Here is a 13,899-nt window from a genome sequence, read left to right as displayed (position 1 = left end):
ATATATATATATATATATATATATATATATATTAGATGCACCTTCTACAAGCAGAGTGCCCGATGGGTTGGAGTGGCGGGCTGTTCTGATTGGCTGCAGAGTGAGATGTCTCTTTGTTTGTGAGAGGAAAACGACCAAACTCGGATTGGTCTGACCGCGGGCTTGTTCAGTAGGAAGCCACACGGCAGGTTGTTCAAATAGTGATGATTTGAATCATGTGTCACTGGTGATAATCGAGATGACCGCTGAACAAGCCCCGTGTCTCTATCTGCACTAGGCCTGCGCGGCTGATTTCAATGAGATAAGTAATAATATGGCTTTATGAGGTTATTTTCATATGGGTCGTTTTTTTTGTTTTGCTGTGTACATATTTTAAAAATGTATTTATAATCTGTATGAACTTTGATTAAGCAGTATTTTGCATAAGCAGAGTGATAAATGCTTATTTTCTTCCCTCAAGCCTGTTTTATTTGGCCAGGCCCAAATAATGTAGTTATTACACTATACTGTACTGCCACAAGAGGCAATGTGTGTCAAAATGGGTACAGTATTAAGTTATCAAGATGATATTTGCGTCATATCGTCTGACTCAGTTGACCTTGTGCACTGTTGTACACGTGTGCAACTATGATATCAAAAGAAGTTGGCAACTAGAACTATAATGTGAACCTTTGTCACTTTTGTAACAAGTTACATAAGTCATGCAGACGATTACAAAATAATTGACCTTTTTTTTTCCAAAGAGGACCTGTAATAAATCTGGTTTACTTATGTAGCTCCAACAATGAAGAGCAATACTTGCTCTTTGAGTCATTTTAGTTTCATACTCCTAGAGAACCACCGTTATTGATTTTTTTTTTTTTTTTAGAGGAATGTAAAAAGAAAAAGAAACTTTGGCATGTGTGTTTGTCCCAGGACCAGTATGTTTTATAGTGTGTCACTAATGTGAAAGACTGAAAGACGTTGGTTTGAGATGAATGAGACAACAGCAACCATGTCTTAAGGTATTGTTCATGTGTCCTTCAACTGACATTTTCATCTCTTCCTTGTTCTTTCTTTTATTCCTTTTATGATGTAAATATTAAAACATTTTGTAAAGAAGACTTATGTGTTGCTGGTCATGCTTCCAGTTTCAACATTTTGATACCAGATTATAAAGTAGTTAAGTCTCCCCCCCATTAACTAACTACCTAACTAAATTATGCAAGTAGGTCATGGGTTTCTGTGTAAAATTGGATAAAACATTTGCCAGATGTACAGCAGACATCTAGGGTAGAAGAGGGAGAAAAATATGCTCTTATCCAAACTGTGTCCCCAGCGTGTTAATGTCAGTGCATGTTCAGTAAAGACAAAAAGAGCAGGCATTGGTCATAGCAGCATTGAAAGGTGCTGGTATATTTAACATTGGCGTTACAAAAACATTTCAAACAAAGTGATGCTGTGTCATCGATTCCAAACAAATAAGACATGAAAATCAATAAAACGGCATGCTTCAACTTAAGACAAGTGACATTCCCAAAAAAGATCGTTATTTTTTCATCAATGGATTCTTTTAATAACATTTTATAAGCAATAACATATTCCATTTTATAGAAAATAAACATCTCTAGGAAATACTATACACAATTATATTAGTACATCACATCTTACATTTAAACAGATTCAAATACTTATATACACATTTAAATAATGAGCTTCATAAAAGAGAAAGTTTGGTGTGGCATTTTTGCACTTTCTTTTATGCTCTAATACTTAAATATGTCTCCTTTTTGATATGACCAGTACTTTAACTGACACCCTGTACAGGGTGTTGTTACATAGCATGGCAGAGTGAACAAGGCTACATTTGAGATACACAAACAGACAGGTGTGTCATGAAATCTGGATTGAATGTATATCTTTCTGCACGGCTGTGGTAGGTGAAATAATCATACATCATGGCAATGTTTAACAGTAATACTTCTGAGCTGTACATAGATATGAAGTGAGATGATCTGACTCCCGGTTGGACCCTTGGAGCCCTGATCTGCAACCTGTCACGTGATGACGGCGTCTACTGTACATATTGAATGTGCACACAGTTCAATGGGAGTAACACTCTTAAACAGAGTTAATCTTTTTTTTTTTTTTGATTTTTTTTTCATATTTCTTTTTTTTTATTTCTGAAGAACACAAAGCTTGACATATACCAAGGGTGACGCAATGATGTCGTATAGTCATAATGCACATCAAAATACATCTCCGAAGATAAGAGCGTTATATTAAAATACTGCGTCCATTTTTTTCTTAACTCTTCAATATCAGAATATTTAGAACCTGTAAAGCACATCATCATGTACAGTTTCCTTTTTTGTTTTTGTCTCTTGTTTTCAACACAAATGCACACATTGAGATAGTACATCCAGTGGTTGGCTGCTGTTTTTTTGATGCATGACATCTTGAATTGGAGATGCACTTCTTCACTCACACAGACACATATGCACAAACGCACTAATGATGTGGCTGAAGAATGACTTATCACACACACACACACGCGCGCACACACACACACCTCTTGGCCCACAGACAAGGTAGCCAGAGGGATGCTCCTGTCCAATCAGTGTCCTCCAGGTGTCTGAATATGATAGCAACCCATCCGAGGGCAGAACACACACACATTCCTCGCACCATTTTTTTATAGGTATAGGTGGCTGTTAGGACAGCATTTTTCCTGCTGGATAGGTGGTGCCTGCCTGGCTGAGAAGTGGTGTTGGTGGTGGAGGTGGTACACTGGAATATCTTACAGATCCTGTAAAGCAATGGAGGAGAGACTGACATAAATACAAGTCACAAACACCAGAGGTTTTGAGGTCTTCACTCTGTGACCGCTGCTGCACTGGTTTTGCAGTCACAGCACTGCAGATGACTTTTACTGTACGTAGCAATTACTGTAATTTATGAGCCTTTATGTTCTGTATGCATGTTTCAAACTATCATAAAAAAACTGGTGCACTATGTCTTTTTAAGAACACAAAAGCTGCAATACATGTGTATGCAGGAATACTGCAGGCTGCTGTGCAGGCGGGCCACTCTGAGCTCATATGTATGTGCTGTCCATGCGTCTTTGTGTAAGAGTGCCTGAGTGTTTCTGTGCAATCTGCAGAGTGCAGACATGAAAGCGAGCTGGCTGCAGTGTGCAGGAGTGGGGAGATGGATGCAGCTGGCCAGTGAACCAGTTCCTCTGTGAAAGACACAGCAGGAACGCCTACTAATTGCACTGGTGTGGTGGTGGTGATGGTGGTGGAGCGCTTACTTTCCCCTTATCCTCCTCTGCAGCCCCCTACTATCTCTTGTTCACTCTCTCAGTCTTTCTCTCTGAACTGCCAGTTGCCCATCCTTAAGTCCGGGACTCAGACCAGCAGCTTTGCTCTCTGTCTTTTATCTCTCTCTCTCTTTTTCTTTCATGCTATCGTTCTTTCTTTGAAGTCCCTCTTCATTCCCTCTCTTTCTGTTTACCCTCCCTGGAGTAACTTCCATTCTTTTACACCTTGTTTTTTCTCCATTTCACCACCACCGAGTGCCTCTCCCTTCGCTGCCTGTCTCTCTTGTTGCCCTTCTTTTCTCTCTCTATCTCTGTCTCTTTCATTCTCTTGCTCTCTGATGTAACTGCCCCCATTTGTCTTTTGTTCCCACTCAGCCGCAGCACAAAACAGCCTGTTTTCCTCCCCCCTGCCTCTCTGCCTGTCTCTCTCCCGCTCACTATGTGCGTATACGTGTGTGAGCTTACAGGTAACCTGTTAATGAACCTGTGTGGACGCACACAGTGTGAGTCCCTTAGCTGTAGAGAATCCACAGCTGAAGGCAGCATCTGTGCGTAATTTGCCCCTATATGTGTGTTCCAGCCCTGACACCAAGTTGAACACAGGCAGAGGGAGAATTGTAGAGGGGGACCCATGGGTGGGGTAGTTGCGTGCCTGTGTGTATGTGCGTGTTCGTGTGTGTCTGCTCTTCCCTTTGATTAGGCTGCTCAGCGTAAATTGGCACGGCACAGACCGACACACACAGACCTTCAGATCCCTCAGCTGATGACAGCTCTGCCTCTGCCTGCTAACAACAATCTCTCTCTGTCTTGCTCTCCTTTTCTCTCTGTTTCTCACACTCTATTTCTGCTGCTTAGACGTGGGAGTTGAGGTGAAGAGAGGCGGGGAGAAGAGAGGAGATGAGAGAGAAAGAGAGAGGAAGAGATGAGGAGGGATGAAGGGAGGACGACTGAAAATGGAAAAGGGAGCTCACAGGAGATGAGAGGTGAACAGAGAGAGACGGAGGGAACTGGAACAGCAGGGGAGCACAAAAGCAAAATAAGGGGAATAGGGAAAAAAAGGAGGAATGAGAAATAATGAGAGGAAGAAGGAGAGTAAGAGAGAGAGAGGGTGTGGGGAGGGTAGCAGGCAGCGATGGTGGGTGGGGTGTTTTGATCAGCAGCCAGCTTTTCATCCCTGTCAGTCCGCACAGAGGAGAACAGGAAAGGAAGAGCGAGAGAGAGAGAGAGAGAGAGAGTGAGGGAGGGAAAGAGAGAGATGCAGGGAGAAGAGGGGAGGGAGGAAGGGAGGCTACTGCCACTGCTGCCTCAATGCACTGCTGCTCCCTGCTGAATGTCAGCATCTCTCTCTCTCTACTTCCCTCCTCCCCTCCCTCTGCATTTGACCTTCCTCTCTGTGCTGCAGTGCAAATACGCCGCCACCAGATGGCATCTGTCTGACAGGAAAGTGGACTGTACATATTAACACAAACACAGTGACCCATTGTAATCGGGTGGTCTGCAGTCATAACAGTGGGTGTTGTGTGACAGTAATACATTAAGGGCACATCTAAGGGTTTAAAATACCAATGGTGGTTGATATGGATTCAGCTTGCCAAGGTCATTGGGTGCGTATTGATTTGGAAACAAGACATCGATCAGTCCAAGATGAATCCAGAGCTTTCATGTGTTATATATTGGCTGGAGACTAAATATTAGGGTACTTGATGCCGGTGTACAATGAACACCAACCTGAACCCTTCTCCTCTGATCCTGTCTATGTTTTACAAGAGCTGACAATTGTGTTTTCCGTTCTGCACTGTATCATCTATCCAGCCATGGTGCTGCTGCTTGTGACAGCAATGTGTGAACTCAATTTTTTTGTTATGTGCTGAGAAGAGGGATGAAGGGTGGAGAGAGCGGGGGAGAGAAAAAAAAGGATGAGAAAGGAGGTGAGGGGAGAAGAAAATCGAAGCATTTCTTAGAGCAGCGAGGCTAGTAAGTGTTCTAATGGGAACACAAACCTTTACACACCTATTGTACGTAAGCATACATGCTGAGAGGTTGATAGCCTGGGAGATGCAAAAGTGCACTACCCTGGTTTCAAAAATCCTCTCCAGCTAACCCTTCCTTCATTCTTCAATGCATGACTCGCTGTTAAAGCAGGGTGCGCTAATAATTTGGTGCCGTTTAGCCGAAGTCAGCAGCAGATATTTTAAACCCTCAAAATGGTTTTGAGGCTTTAATTTTCTTACCTCATGTCTGGGACATTTGATGGAGAAGTCATCCTCGTGGAATGTGCAGCCTGGGCAAAGAGACAAAGCAAAGAAAAGAAGGAGAGAATAAGCTACAGTACTGCAGATAGACAATCACAACATGTGAAACACATAGAATGAGGCGCAACACTTGCAACCCCCCTGGAAGAACCCAAAAAATGACAAAGAGGTTGGGTTAAGATGAAAAATGAGCAAGAAGGAGGCAGAGAAAAGAGAGAGAGAGAAAGAAAGAGCGAGCAACAGAGGGAAGAGAGAGACTGAGTGGATGAGTTGCAATGCAGGCAGGCAGGCAGTCAGATATGGCTGGTGCACTCAGCAGGATTAAAAAGGGCCTCGCTCTGCTCCCTGTGCTGGCTCGGCAGACGTGGCAGGCCTTCTAATCCTCACACTGTACTTCCTTAGCATGAGGTAATATAAGGGGAAGCCATACAACACATGTGCTGACACACAGACACACACAAGAACAATTACACACACACACACACACACACACATGCATTGAAGGGAACTTGCATATGCAACATGGTTGTAAGACTCACATGGGGAAGCATTTAGGCAAGCATTGAGGCAGGAAAGCACACAGTCCCCTGACAGCAGAATGGATGGATGGAGCCACAGGGGTTGTGGTCAATAATGCACACATACACACCCTCCTCCCTCTATCTCTTCCTTCTCTCACACACTCCATGGTCCCACTTTCCTCTCATCATCCCCTTTATTCAAAGCTCCCTCCCTCTTTCCCTCCCTCTTCTCCTCTTTTGCTCACCCCTAGCACTCTCAGACATCTCTTCTCACACTCAATAATGTTACTTCTTGGTGCATTTTCCCTCTTTCATTTTATCCACATCCACTTTCCCTCCCCTCTCTTTCTTCCCTCTCCTTTAATTTTTCTTCTTTTTCTACCTGCCTTATTTGTTCCCCTCCCTACAGCCCTCTCAACCCCACGTTCAATTTCCCATTCCCAATTTCCCTCCTCATTTCTCCTCCCTCTCCCTGGCTTTTATTCCCTTTTCATCCCTTGTTGCTTTCTCACACTCTTGCTGCGGTCTCTTACCTATCTCTTTGGCGCAGACATAGTGGTATTTATGAGAGCAGCCTCTCCAACAGCAGCTGAGGGACGCCCCTACACTCTGGCACTTGTAGCAGCTCTGGGGTTAGTGAGACAGACGGACATATGGACCGAGACCAATAAAGAAAGAAACAAATTGACCAATAGAGGCAAATAGGGATAGAGAGAAAAAAGAAGAAAAAATGTTGAAAGTTAACAGCAAATTCGCAAGGAAGCTGCACAGATTCTGAAAGTGACTGTACATAGTATCTCCCTTAACTTCTATAACCATGCACATATTTCAGAATAGTATAAGACTAACTGGTGATAATTACTATCATACCATTTGGGCTGAGTTGTTGGCAGCTTCCTTCAGTCCGTATAGCCTCCCAGCTACCATAATTACCCCCTTGGTCCAGATGGCACAGTTTTCATGGGCCCAGTGCTCCTTAGACTCTGCCTCCACTTGTAGCCGTTGGAGCATGCTGCCACTGCCCTCTTGGTCACTTGAAGCCCCTGTGCTAATGGCCTGGAGCTGCTTCATCCTCCTGAACCTCTCTCGGAGAGTTAATCTTCGTGGACCACCCTCCCGACCCATTCTTTCTGTTCTTTCTGCCCGTCGGTATCTCCAATGATGGTGCCTACTACTGCTGCCCTCTTGAGTGGATACCTCTGTGTTGCCCTCCTTTTCTATGCTGTCCTCACCCTCATTCTTTGAGGAGCTGCCTGGTTCTTCACTGCTGCTACTGTTGTTATCATTGGTCTTCTTCTGGACTTCCCTGAGGGATTCTGTGTGCTCGATCGTCAAAATTTTCCGTGGAACACCGTCCTCTGTGTAGTAGGGTCCACACAAATCACCTAGGTCTCTGTAATTTGATGGCTTTCCACACAGGGAACATGTAAGACACCTATCAATTAGATTTTTATTCACCAAGGGTCCCTGTAGCATGGCAGCAGCGTGTGGCACTACCTTTGCAACTGTGAAAGGATTCTTCATTCTGAGGATGCCCTTTTTTCTTCGTCTTTGAAATATTACTGCATCCTCAGGCCTGTTGACTATGGCACACCAAGAGGAAAAGTCTCTAGAGTTGTTAATCCGCACATACGGACAGAAAGACAGTTTCGAATTTTGTTGGACTGGTTTGCGTCTGATTCTTTTCACAGAAATCATCTCAGTCCGTTTTTCTGTTATTGTAACTACAGGACCCACAATACATGCACTCTGTTTTTCCTTATTTTCACTTTCTCTTGCTTCTCTTTCTCTCTCCTCTTTTTCAGCCTGTTCACATCCTGCAGCCCTTACTACTGCCTCAATTACCTCAATGGCGTCCTTCATTCCAGGTTTTGGCCCAGGCTTTTTGTGGACCTTCATTGGCTTGCCAGGAACCTGCTCTAATAAAGCTTTTCCACGTTTCCTCTTGGTTGGATTTGCTGATGGTTTTCTGCCTCTCCTAGATTTCTGGATGAACTCTGTGCTGGTAACCTGGGGGGCTTCTGTGATATCATCTGTGCTGATTGGCAGGGGTACTGTGGACTCTGTGGGGGTTATCATCTCTTCTACCTTCTCCTGTTGTTGTTCTGCAGTTTCAAAATGTGTCTCCTTCACTGTCTCTGTTTCTTCTAGAGGGGCTTGTCCTTTTCTCTTCTTCCTCCTCTGTTTTAGGTGCATCTCATGGTTGTTTTTGATGGCCCTCTGCTTGGCTAGCCTTGGTGTTGTAACTATTAGGCTCCCTGCTTCCAAAGCTACAACTGAAGCATCTGTACTCTCCACCATGGCCCATCTCTTCCTTTTAGTTCTGTTGGACTTAGTGACAACAGTAGATACACCTGCTGCAGTCTGTTGTGTCCATTCTCCTGGAGCCCCAACTTCTATCGGGGCCTCCATTGAGCTCCGAACTTTGTCAGCTCCAACATCCTGCTGTGTACCTGGTTTAATGTTTTCCTTTCTAGTCTCCTCCTTATTTACAACCTCTTCTACCACCCCTTGTCTCACCTCCTCTGGCGTTAATGCCTTTTGACTCACCTCATGCTTTTCTCTGTCTTGTTTCACCTCCTCTTTTCTCACTGCCCCTTCATGTTTTTTCACTCCTTCTTGTCTAGACTCTGTGCTTTTTACCTCTCCCTCTATCATCTCAGTGCTATTTACGATCATAGACATCTCACCTTCCTTTAAGACATGTTGAGACAAAGCCTTGGTTGTCACATCATCATTTAGATTGCTCTCTATCTGGGGAGTTGGGAGGTGTTTCTTTGAGCTAGGAGATGTAATTTTCTGCACCATGGCCTCATATTTCTGTCCTCTTCCTTTGCGTGGTGGGAGAACTTTTGTTTTAGTGGGGCATTGAGGAGGCACTACAGGCACATCACTAGTGATGTCAGTTTCACTGATGTTGGAGGGAGTGTGTTTGGGTGGGGGAGTGACCTCAGATGCCTTCTTGGGTGGCCCTCGCTTTCTTTTAGGGCCCCGGACACCCTTCTCTTTAGGTGTATAGACAACCTGTTCCAGCAGGGGGGGTTGAGGTGGTAAGGGTTTTGGTTTGGGCTTTGGACCTCTCTTCTTCTTTACTGGCATTGCAGAAGGCTCTGGACTAGGTTTTCGTTTTAGAGGAAGTAATGTCTTTTCTTCAGTTTCTTCAGTTGGGACTTGTGGGGCAAGTGGTGCAGGTGGGTCTGCTGGAACATCTATGTTTCCAACTACATTAGGAATTGGAGTTAGAGTTTGTTCCACAGTTACAGGCTCCTCTTTTTCCTCATCACTAGGTTTAATTTCTGTGTGTGTGAGTATCGAGGGTAGAATATCTTCCTCTATTATCTTTTCTTTTTCTTTTAACAGTTTTTCCTGTGAGGGTTTTCTAGATCTTAAGACCATGTTCTTCCCTTCATTCTCTGGTGCTTTTCCCTCATGATTTGCTTGTTTTTCCTCCTGGTTTACTGGTTTTACATCGTGGTTTATTTGTGATACTGTAGCTTTTACACTCTTCCTGCCCCTGCTTTGCAGTACTGTCAAAGGTTGAATGGTTTCTTCCTGTTGTACCAGCTTTGCTTTGGAAATTGAGCCTTTGGGACGACCCACCGGGGCCTTGATGGGTATAGTGTCAGTGGGGGGCAAAGCATCTGCAGGCTTGGGTCCAGGCTTAGGTCCTGGTTTTGGACCTGGCTTTAGAGCTAGTTTTGGACCAGGTTTTGGTCCAGGTTTTGATCCGGGTTTTGGACCTGGCTTTGAACCTGGTTTCGGTCCAGGTTTTCGTTTCACTGGAGTCTCAATTTTCAGTGGCAGTTCGGGTGCATTTGGCACAGGTTTTGGTCCTGGTTTTGGTCCAGGTTTTGGCCCAGGCTTTGGCCCAGGCTTTAGGCCTGGTTTAGGCCCTGGTTTTGGCCCTGGCTTCCCTCCTGGTTTTGGCCGTGGTTTTGGTCCAGGTTTTGGCCCTGGTTTAGGCCCAGGCTTTGAACCTGGTTTTGGGCCTGGTTTTCTCTTCACATGAGGCTCAACTTTGGGTGGTAAATCTGCTGCATTGAATGAGCGAGTGCACATTCTCGAACGAAAACCATCAGTTAGCATTTTGGGAGTCTGGCTCACAATAGATTCCTGATGAGCTAGGTCCATTTGATCTGAGAATAGCACAGTTTTGCTTGCAGGCATGCAAGGTTTCTGTGTGGGCAAGGGGGCTCCTTCCTCTTCCTTTTCCCCTTCCCTCTCCAAACTTAGCTGTCGCCTGATTCCCACACCTGAATGCATGAGTCTCCTTCTGCCCCTGGCATGCTTACGTCCAAATGCCCTTGGCTGAGCAGATGGGGCCACAGGCTCTGGCTTGGCCAAGGGGGTCACAGCACTGGAGCAGCTGATGCCCGGCTCCATGTCCTCATCACCTTTCTTTGGGGAGGGTGGAGTGTCTGCCCAGGAGGGGGCTGAGGGAAGTATTGACTTCCCTGGCAGCTGAGGAGAGTCTGGCTCCAGCACTTTAGCATCACTGTGATCAATATGATCCCTGGCCTGTGCTGGAGGTGTTGCCTTGTCATTGAGAGCTGAGAAGACTGGCATAGCAGACTGAGGCTGAGGAGCAGTGTCACCAATGGCTGACTCCCTTGCAGAAGCATCTGCTGCTGCTGTTGCTGCTGCTGTATTTGGATGAGCAGGTGCTCCTGCAAACTCATTGTCAGTATGGAGCTCAGTACTCTGACTCTCTGTTCTGCTGCAGAGATCTCCAGAAGGCTTCTCTGGCCCATCTCTATTATTCATGTGCTCCTCAGTCGATGACTGGCTCACTTTCTCCCCCTCCCCCAGTTCCTCGCTAACCTCTGCAGACAGAGGAGGGGAAAGACAATGTTGCTGTTGTTTCTGTATTTCTTCTTCCTCTTCATCAGCCTCCTCCTCTCCTTCCTCCTCCTCCCCCTCCTCTTCATCACCCTCATCTCTGCTCTCTCTCTTGTCTGAGTTGCTCTCATCCAAGGCCTCAACTTGGGGGGTTGGAGAGGTGTTCTCTGAGCTGTCCTCCTTCTCCGTGGAATATCGATCCTGTTCAAGGTCACCCCTAGAAATGAAAGGCAGTGTTTTCACTGAGCTCTCAGAAGCAGTTGGAGACTCAGATTTGAATGCGTCCGATTTCATCTCTTGGCCAAAGTGTTCCTTATGGCTGGAGTCAGAGAGAGCTGCCGGGGACTGTTCAACTGAGTCTCTTGCATCTGGGTCATATTTGCTCTGGACCCCTTGGTACACTGTCTCTCCATAGCAATAGTTTTTTTCTGTCACCTCTTTGTTTACTTTGCTGTAGAGAGCTGGACATTTCTCATCATCTGACCATTTCTCCAACTTCTCTGTAGATTTAGTTGTGTCTGAATCTCTCTCACGGTCAGGAGTTTTTTCTGTTGTCACCTCCTCTTTGTCAGCTGATTTCTCTGTCCAGGCTGATTCTTCAAAGTTCTCTTTGACAGGTTCATTTATATGCTGTATATTTGAAGGGGAGTCCCTTTCCTGTTTCATAGGACTGGGGATTGTGATGCTTGTAGGAGACCTCTCATCACCAATGCTCTTCACTGGAGTACTCATGCCATCTCCTCCTTGCCCTGACTGACATCTAATAGGGTCAGGGGTAAGGTTGTGAAGACCTGAGTCCCCAGACCTGGTGGACATATCATCTGGAGATGTCATGGAGCATGAAGAGGCTGTGTCCAGGCTGATGTGTGTGTTGTTAGGGGCCTGTGCTGGACTCCTGCCCTGGCCACAGTAGTAGTAGCCCCTCTCCAGTTGTTCATCGCTGCTGCTGGAGTAGCCTCCCTCATGAAGTTCCATGGGCATTGGCTGGTGCTGCGGGGTGGAGTAAGGGTCCTGCATGGGACCTCCACCAACACTACCACCACCATCTGGATAAGAAGGACTTTTGTACTCCTCACCCTTTTTGGAAGATCCTCCACTTCCAGTACTGCTGTTGCTCCCTCCACTGCTGCGTTTACTGGCTTTCTTGTTGGCCACCAGGGCCTCTGAAAGCAGTAGCTGCTGGACATTATTGGAGATGTTCTCTACCTGAGAGGTGAGGGCATTTAGGCTCCATAAGCTGGGGTTTGACAGCAACTTCTCTGAGAAGCGTTCTTTCATGGTGGGAACCTGCGGTGTGGTTGTGTAGCTGTGGGGGGCTGCGTGGGGCACATTGGGTGAGGGGTGTGAGCGTGGTGGCATCAACATGGTGTTGGAACTGCCTTGGTCCTGCATGCCAGCTGAAGAAGATGACGAAGAGGAGGCTGCCCCAGGGGTCATGGGAGGTTGACCATACTGGAATGACTCTGGATTAGTCATCAGTGGTGAAGGGGTGGAGCTGTATGACGGGGAGCGCCCTACAGACCGTGCAGGGGAGTGGCTTGAGGAGGGGCTACAAGTTTGATAATACTGTTCTGGTGATCTGACGGACAGCTCTGAGAGACAGTAGTTTTGTTGGGGTTGGCTGTAGTGTTGGTATTTAGGGTGAGGCTCCTGGTTGGTCATGGTCTGTAAAGGGGGTTGCTGCTCATAACCTCTGGAGGGAGGCTGCTGGTAGCCGTAACTGTTCTGGGTCGACCTGTAAGCACCTTGCTTCAGATTGCTGTGGCTGCTCATTTGTCTGCTGTACTGGGAATTGGGGGGCATGTTGTAACCTTTATAACAGTGGGGCATAGGGCTGCACTTTTCCATGTATGGTGAAGGAGAGGGTGAATGCTGGGGGTAGTGCAGGTGACTCTGAGGATACATGAGAGGAGAGGGGGCAGGGTTAGGCGGGTGGGGCTGGTGGTGGGGGCTGGTATAGGAAGGGGTGGAGGGCTGGTGGCACTGGGCCTGGGAGTGGCCCAGCATGTTCTGATCCATGTACTGTGAGGAGCCAGGTGCAGGGGTACCACTAGCCTCCATACGCCCCACCATCTCCTGCTCATACTGTGCTAACTGGGCTGGGTCCTCCCACTTCTGCTGGAGGTGGCCCTCACTCATATACTGGGCTGAGTAATTCCCAGGGCCCATGTGGTTACTATAACCTCCAGGGCCCTGCAGGTGCTGACTGTGGTTTGGTGGGGGCACTTTACTTCCTCTGTAGGGTTTCTTTGCCTGTGAGGGTGCTGAGCCCCCATTTCCACTCCCATTCCCTCCACTATTGCCTGGGTAACCAGAATAGGCTTGCTGGCTGTAACAGTCCTTGGGCCCTCCTCCAGTTCCCGGTCCTCCAGCTGGAGGCATGCTTGTGGGGTTTGCCAGAGAATGGGCCTCATAGCCTGGCCTGGTGTGCCCTGGGCCTGGGCCTGGATGTGGACCAGGGCCTGGATGCGGATGCTGGGGATGGGGATGATGCGGGTGTTGCCGGTAGGTCTCCAGGCGGGATAATTCATGGGGCTCCTGCTGGTAGCAGGGTTGGTTGCTGTGGTAACCACCGCTGCGCTCACGGAAGGACTGCATAACTGTCTCCGTCTGTAGCCAGAGCAGGGAGGGGGAGGTGAGGTGAGACGGGAAAGGGGGGAGGGGGGTTAGGGGTTCTGAAGGCAGGGAGAGAGGGGGAAATGAGAGAAAAGACAGAAATTGTGAGGGTTAGAGCCTGGGTTTATCCATTCTGCATTTTCTGCTTTCATATTCAATGTCTAATTCTATTTTAATGTTCACCTGGAGGCAAAGCAAAATTCTCTTCCTCTTTGAGAATCATTGAAGATTATATTATTCAGACTCAGTCACACAAACATACAAACACACACAGGTGTGCACGTCCCATGTACTGTAGAATATCTACATGTACTGTTGGTGTTTCACCTACAATATTTAGTTAGTTGGTGTAATTTGATTTCACAACAAT

General features: G+C 46.7%; 1 protein-coding gene across 1 annotated transcript; it reads right to left on the bottom strand.

The window, feature by feature from the left end:
* Positions 1-13: 13 nt before the first annotated feature.
* LOC122967348 (retinoic acid-induced protein 1) lies at positions 14-13,582 on the bottom strand. Its single transcript, XM_044331950.1, has 4 exons — positions 6,945-13,582; positions 6,608-6,701; positions 5,533-5,582; positions 14-2,788 (listed from the first exon to the last, which is right to left on the bottom strand). The coding sequence occupies exons 1-4, from the start codon at positions 13,509-13,511 to the stop codon at positions 2,780-2,782; spliced, it is 6,720 nt and encodes a 2,239-aa protein (XP_044187885.1). The 5' UTR covers positions 13,512-13,582; the 3' UTR covers positions 14-2,779.
* Positions 13,583-13,899: the final 317 nt, after the last annotated feature.

The sequence above is a fragment of the Thunnus albacares genome, chromosome 17 (genome assembly GCF_914725855.1).
Source record: "Thunnus albacares chromosome 17, fThuAlb1.1, whole genome shotgun sequence".
NCBI classification, from domain to species: domain Eukaryota; kingdom Metazoa; phylum Chordata; class Actinopteri; order Scombriformes; family Scombridae; genus Thunnus; species Thunnus albacares.
Note: the sequence above shows the minus strand (reverse complement) of the source record. Positions and strands in the feature narration are given on the sequence as shown.

Excerpts from the sequence above, each read along its gene's own strand:
- LOC122967348 (XM_044331950.1), bottom strand. The coding sequence starts at position 13,511 with ATGCAGTCCTTCCGTGAGCGCAGCGGTGGTTACCACAGCAACCAACCC. Across the intron at positions 6,702-6,944 it reads CCAACAACTCAGCCCAAATG|AGCTGCTACAAGTGCCAGAG; the intron begins GTATGATAGTAA and ends CACTAACCCCAG. Across the intron at positions 5,583-6,607 it reads TGTCTGCGCCAAAGAGATAG|GCTGCACATTCCACGAGGAT; the intron begins GTAAGAGACCGC and ends CTCTTTGCCCAG.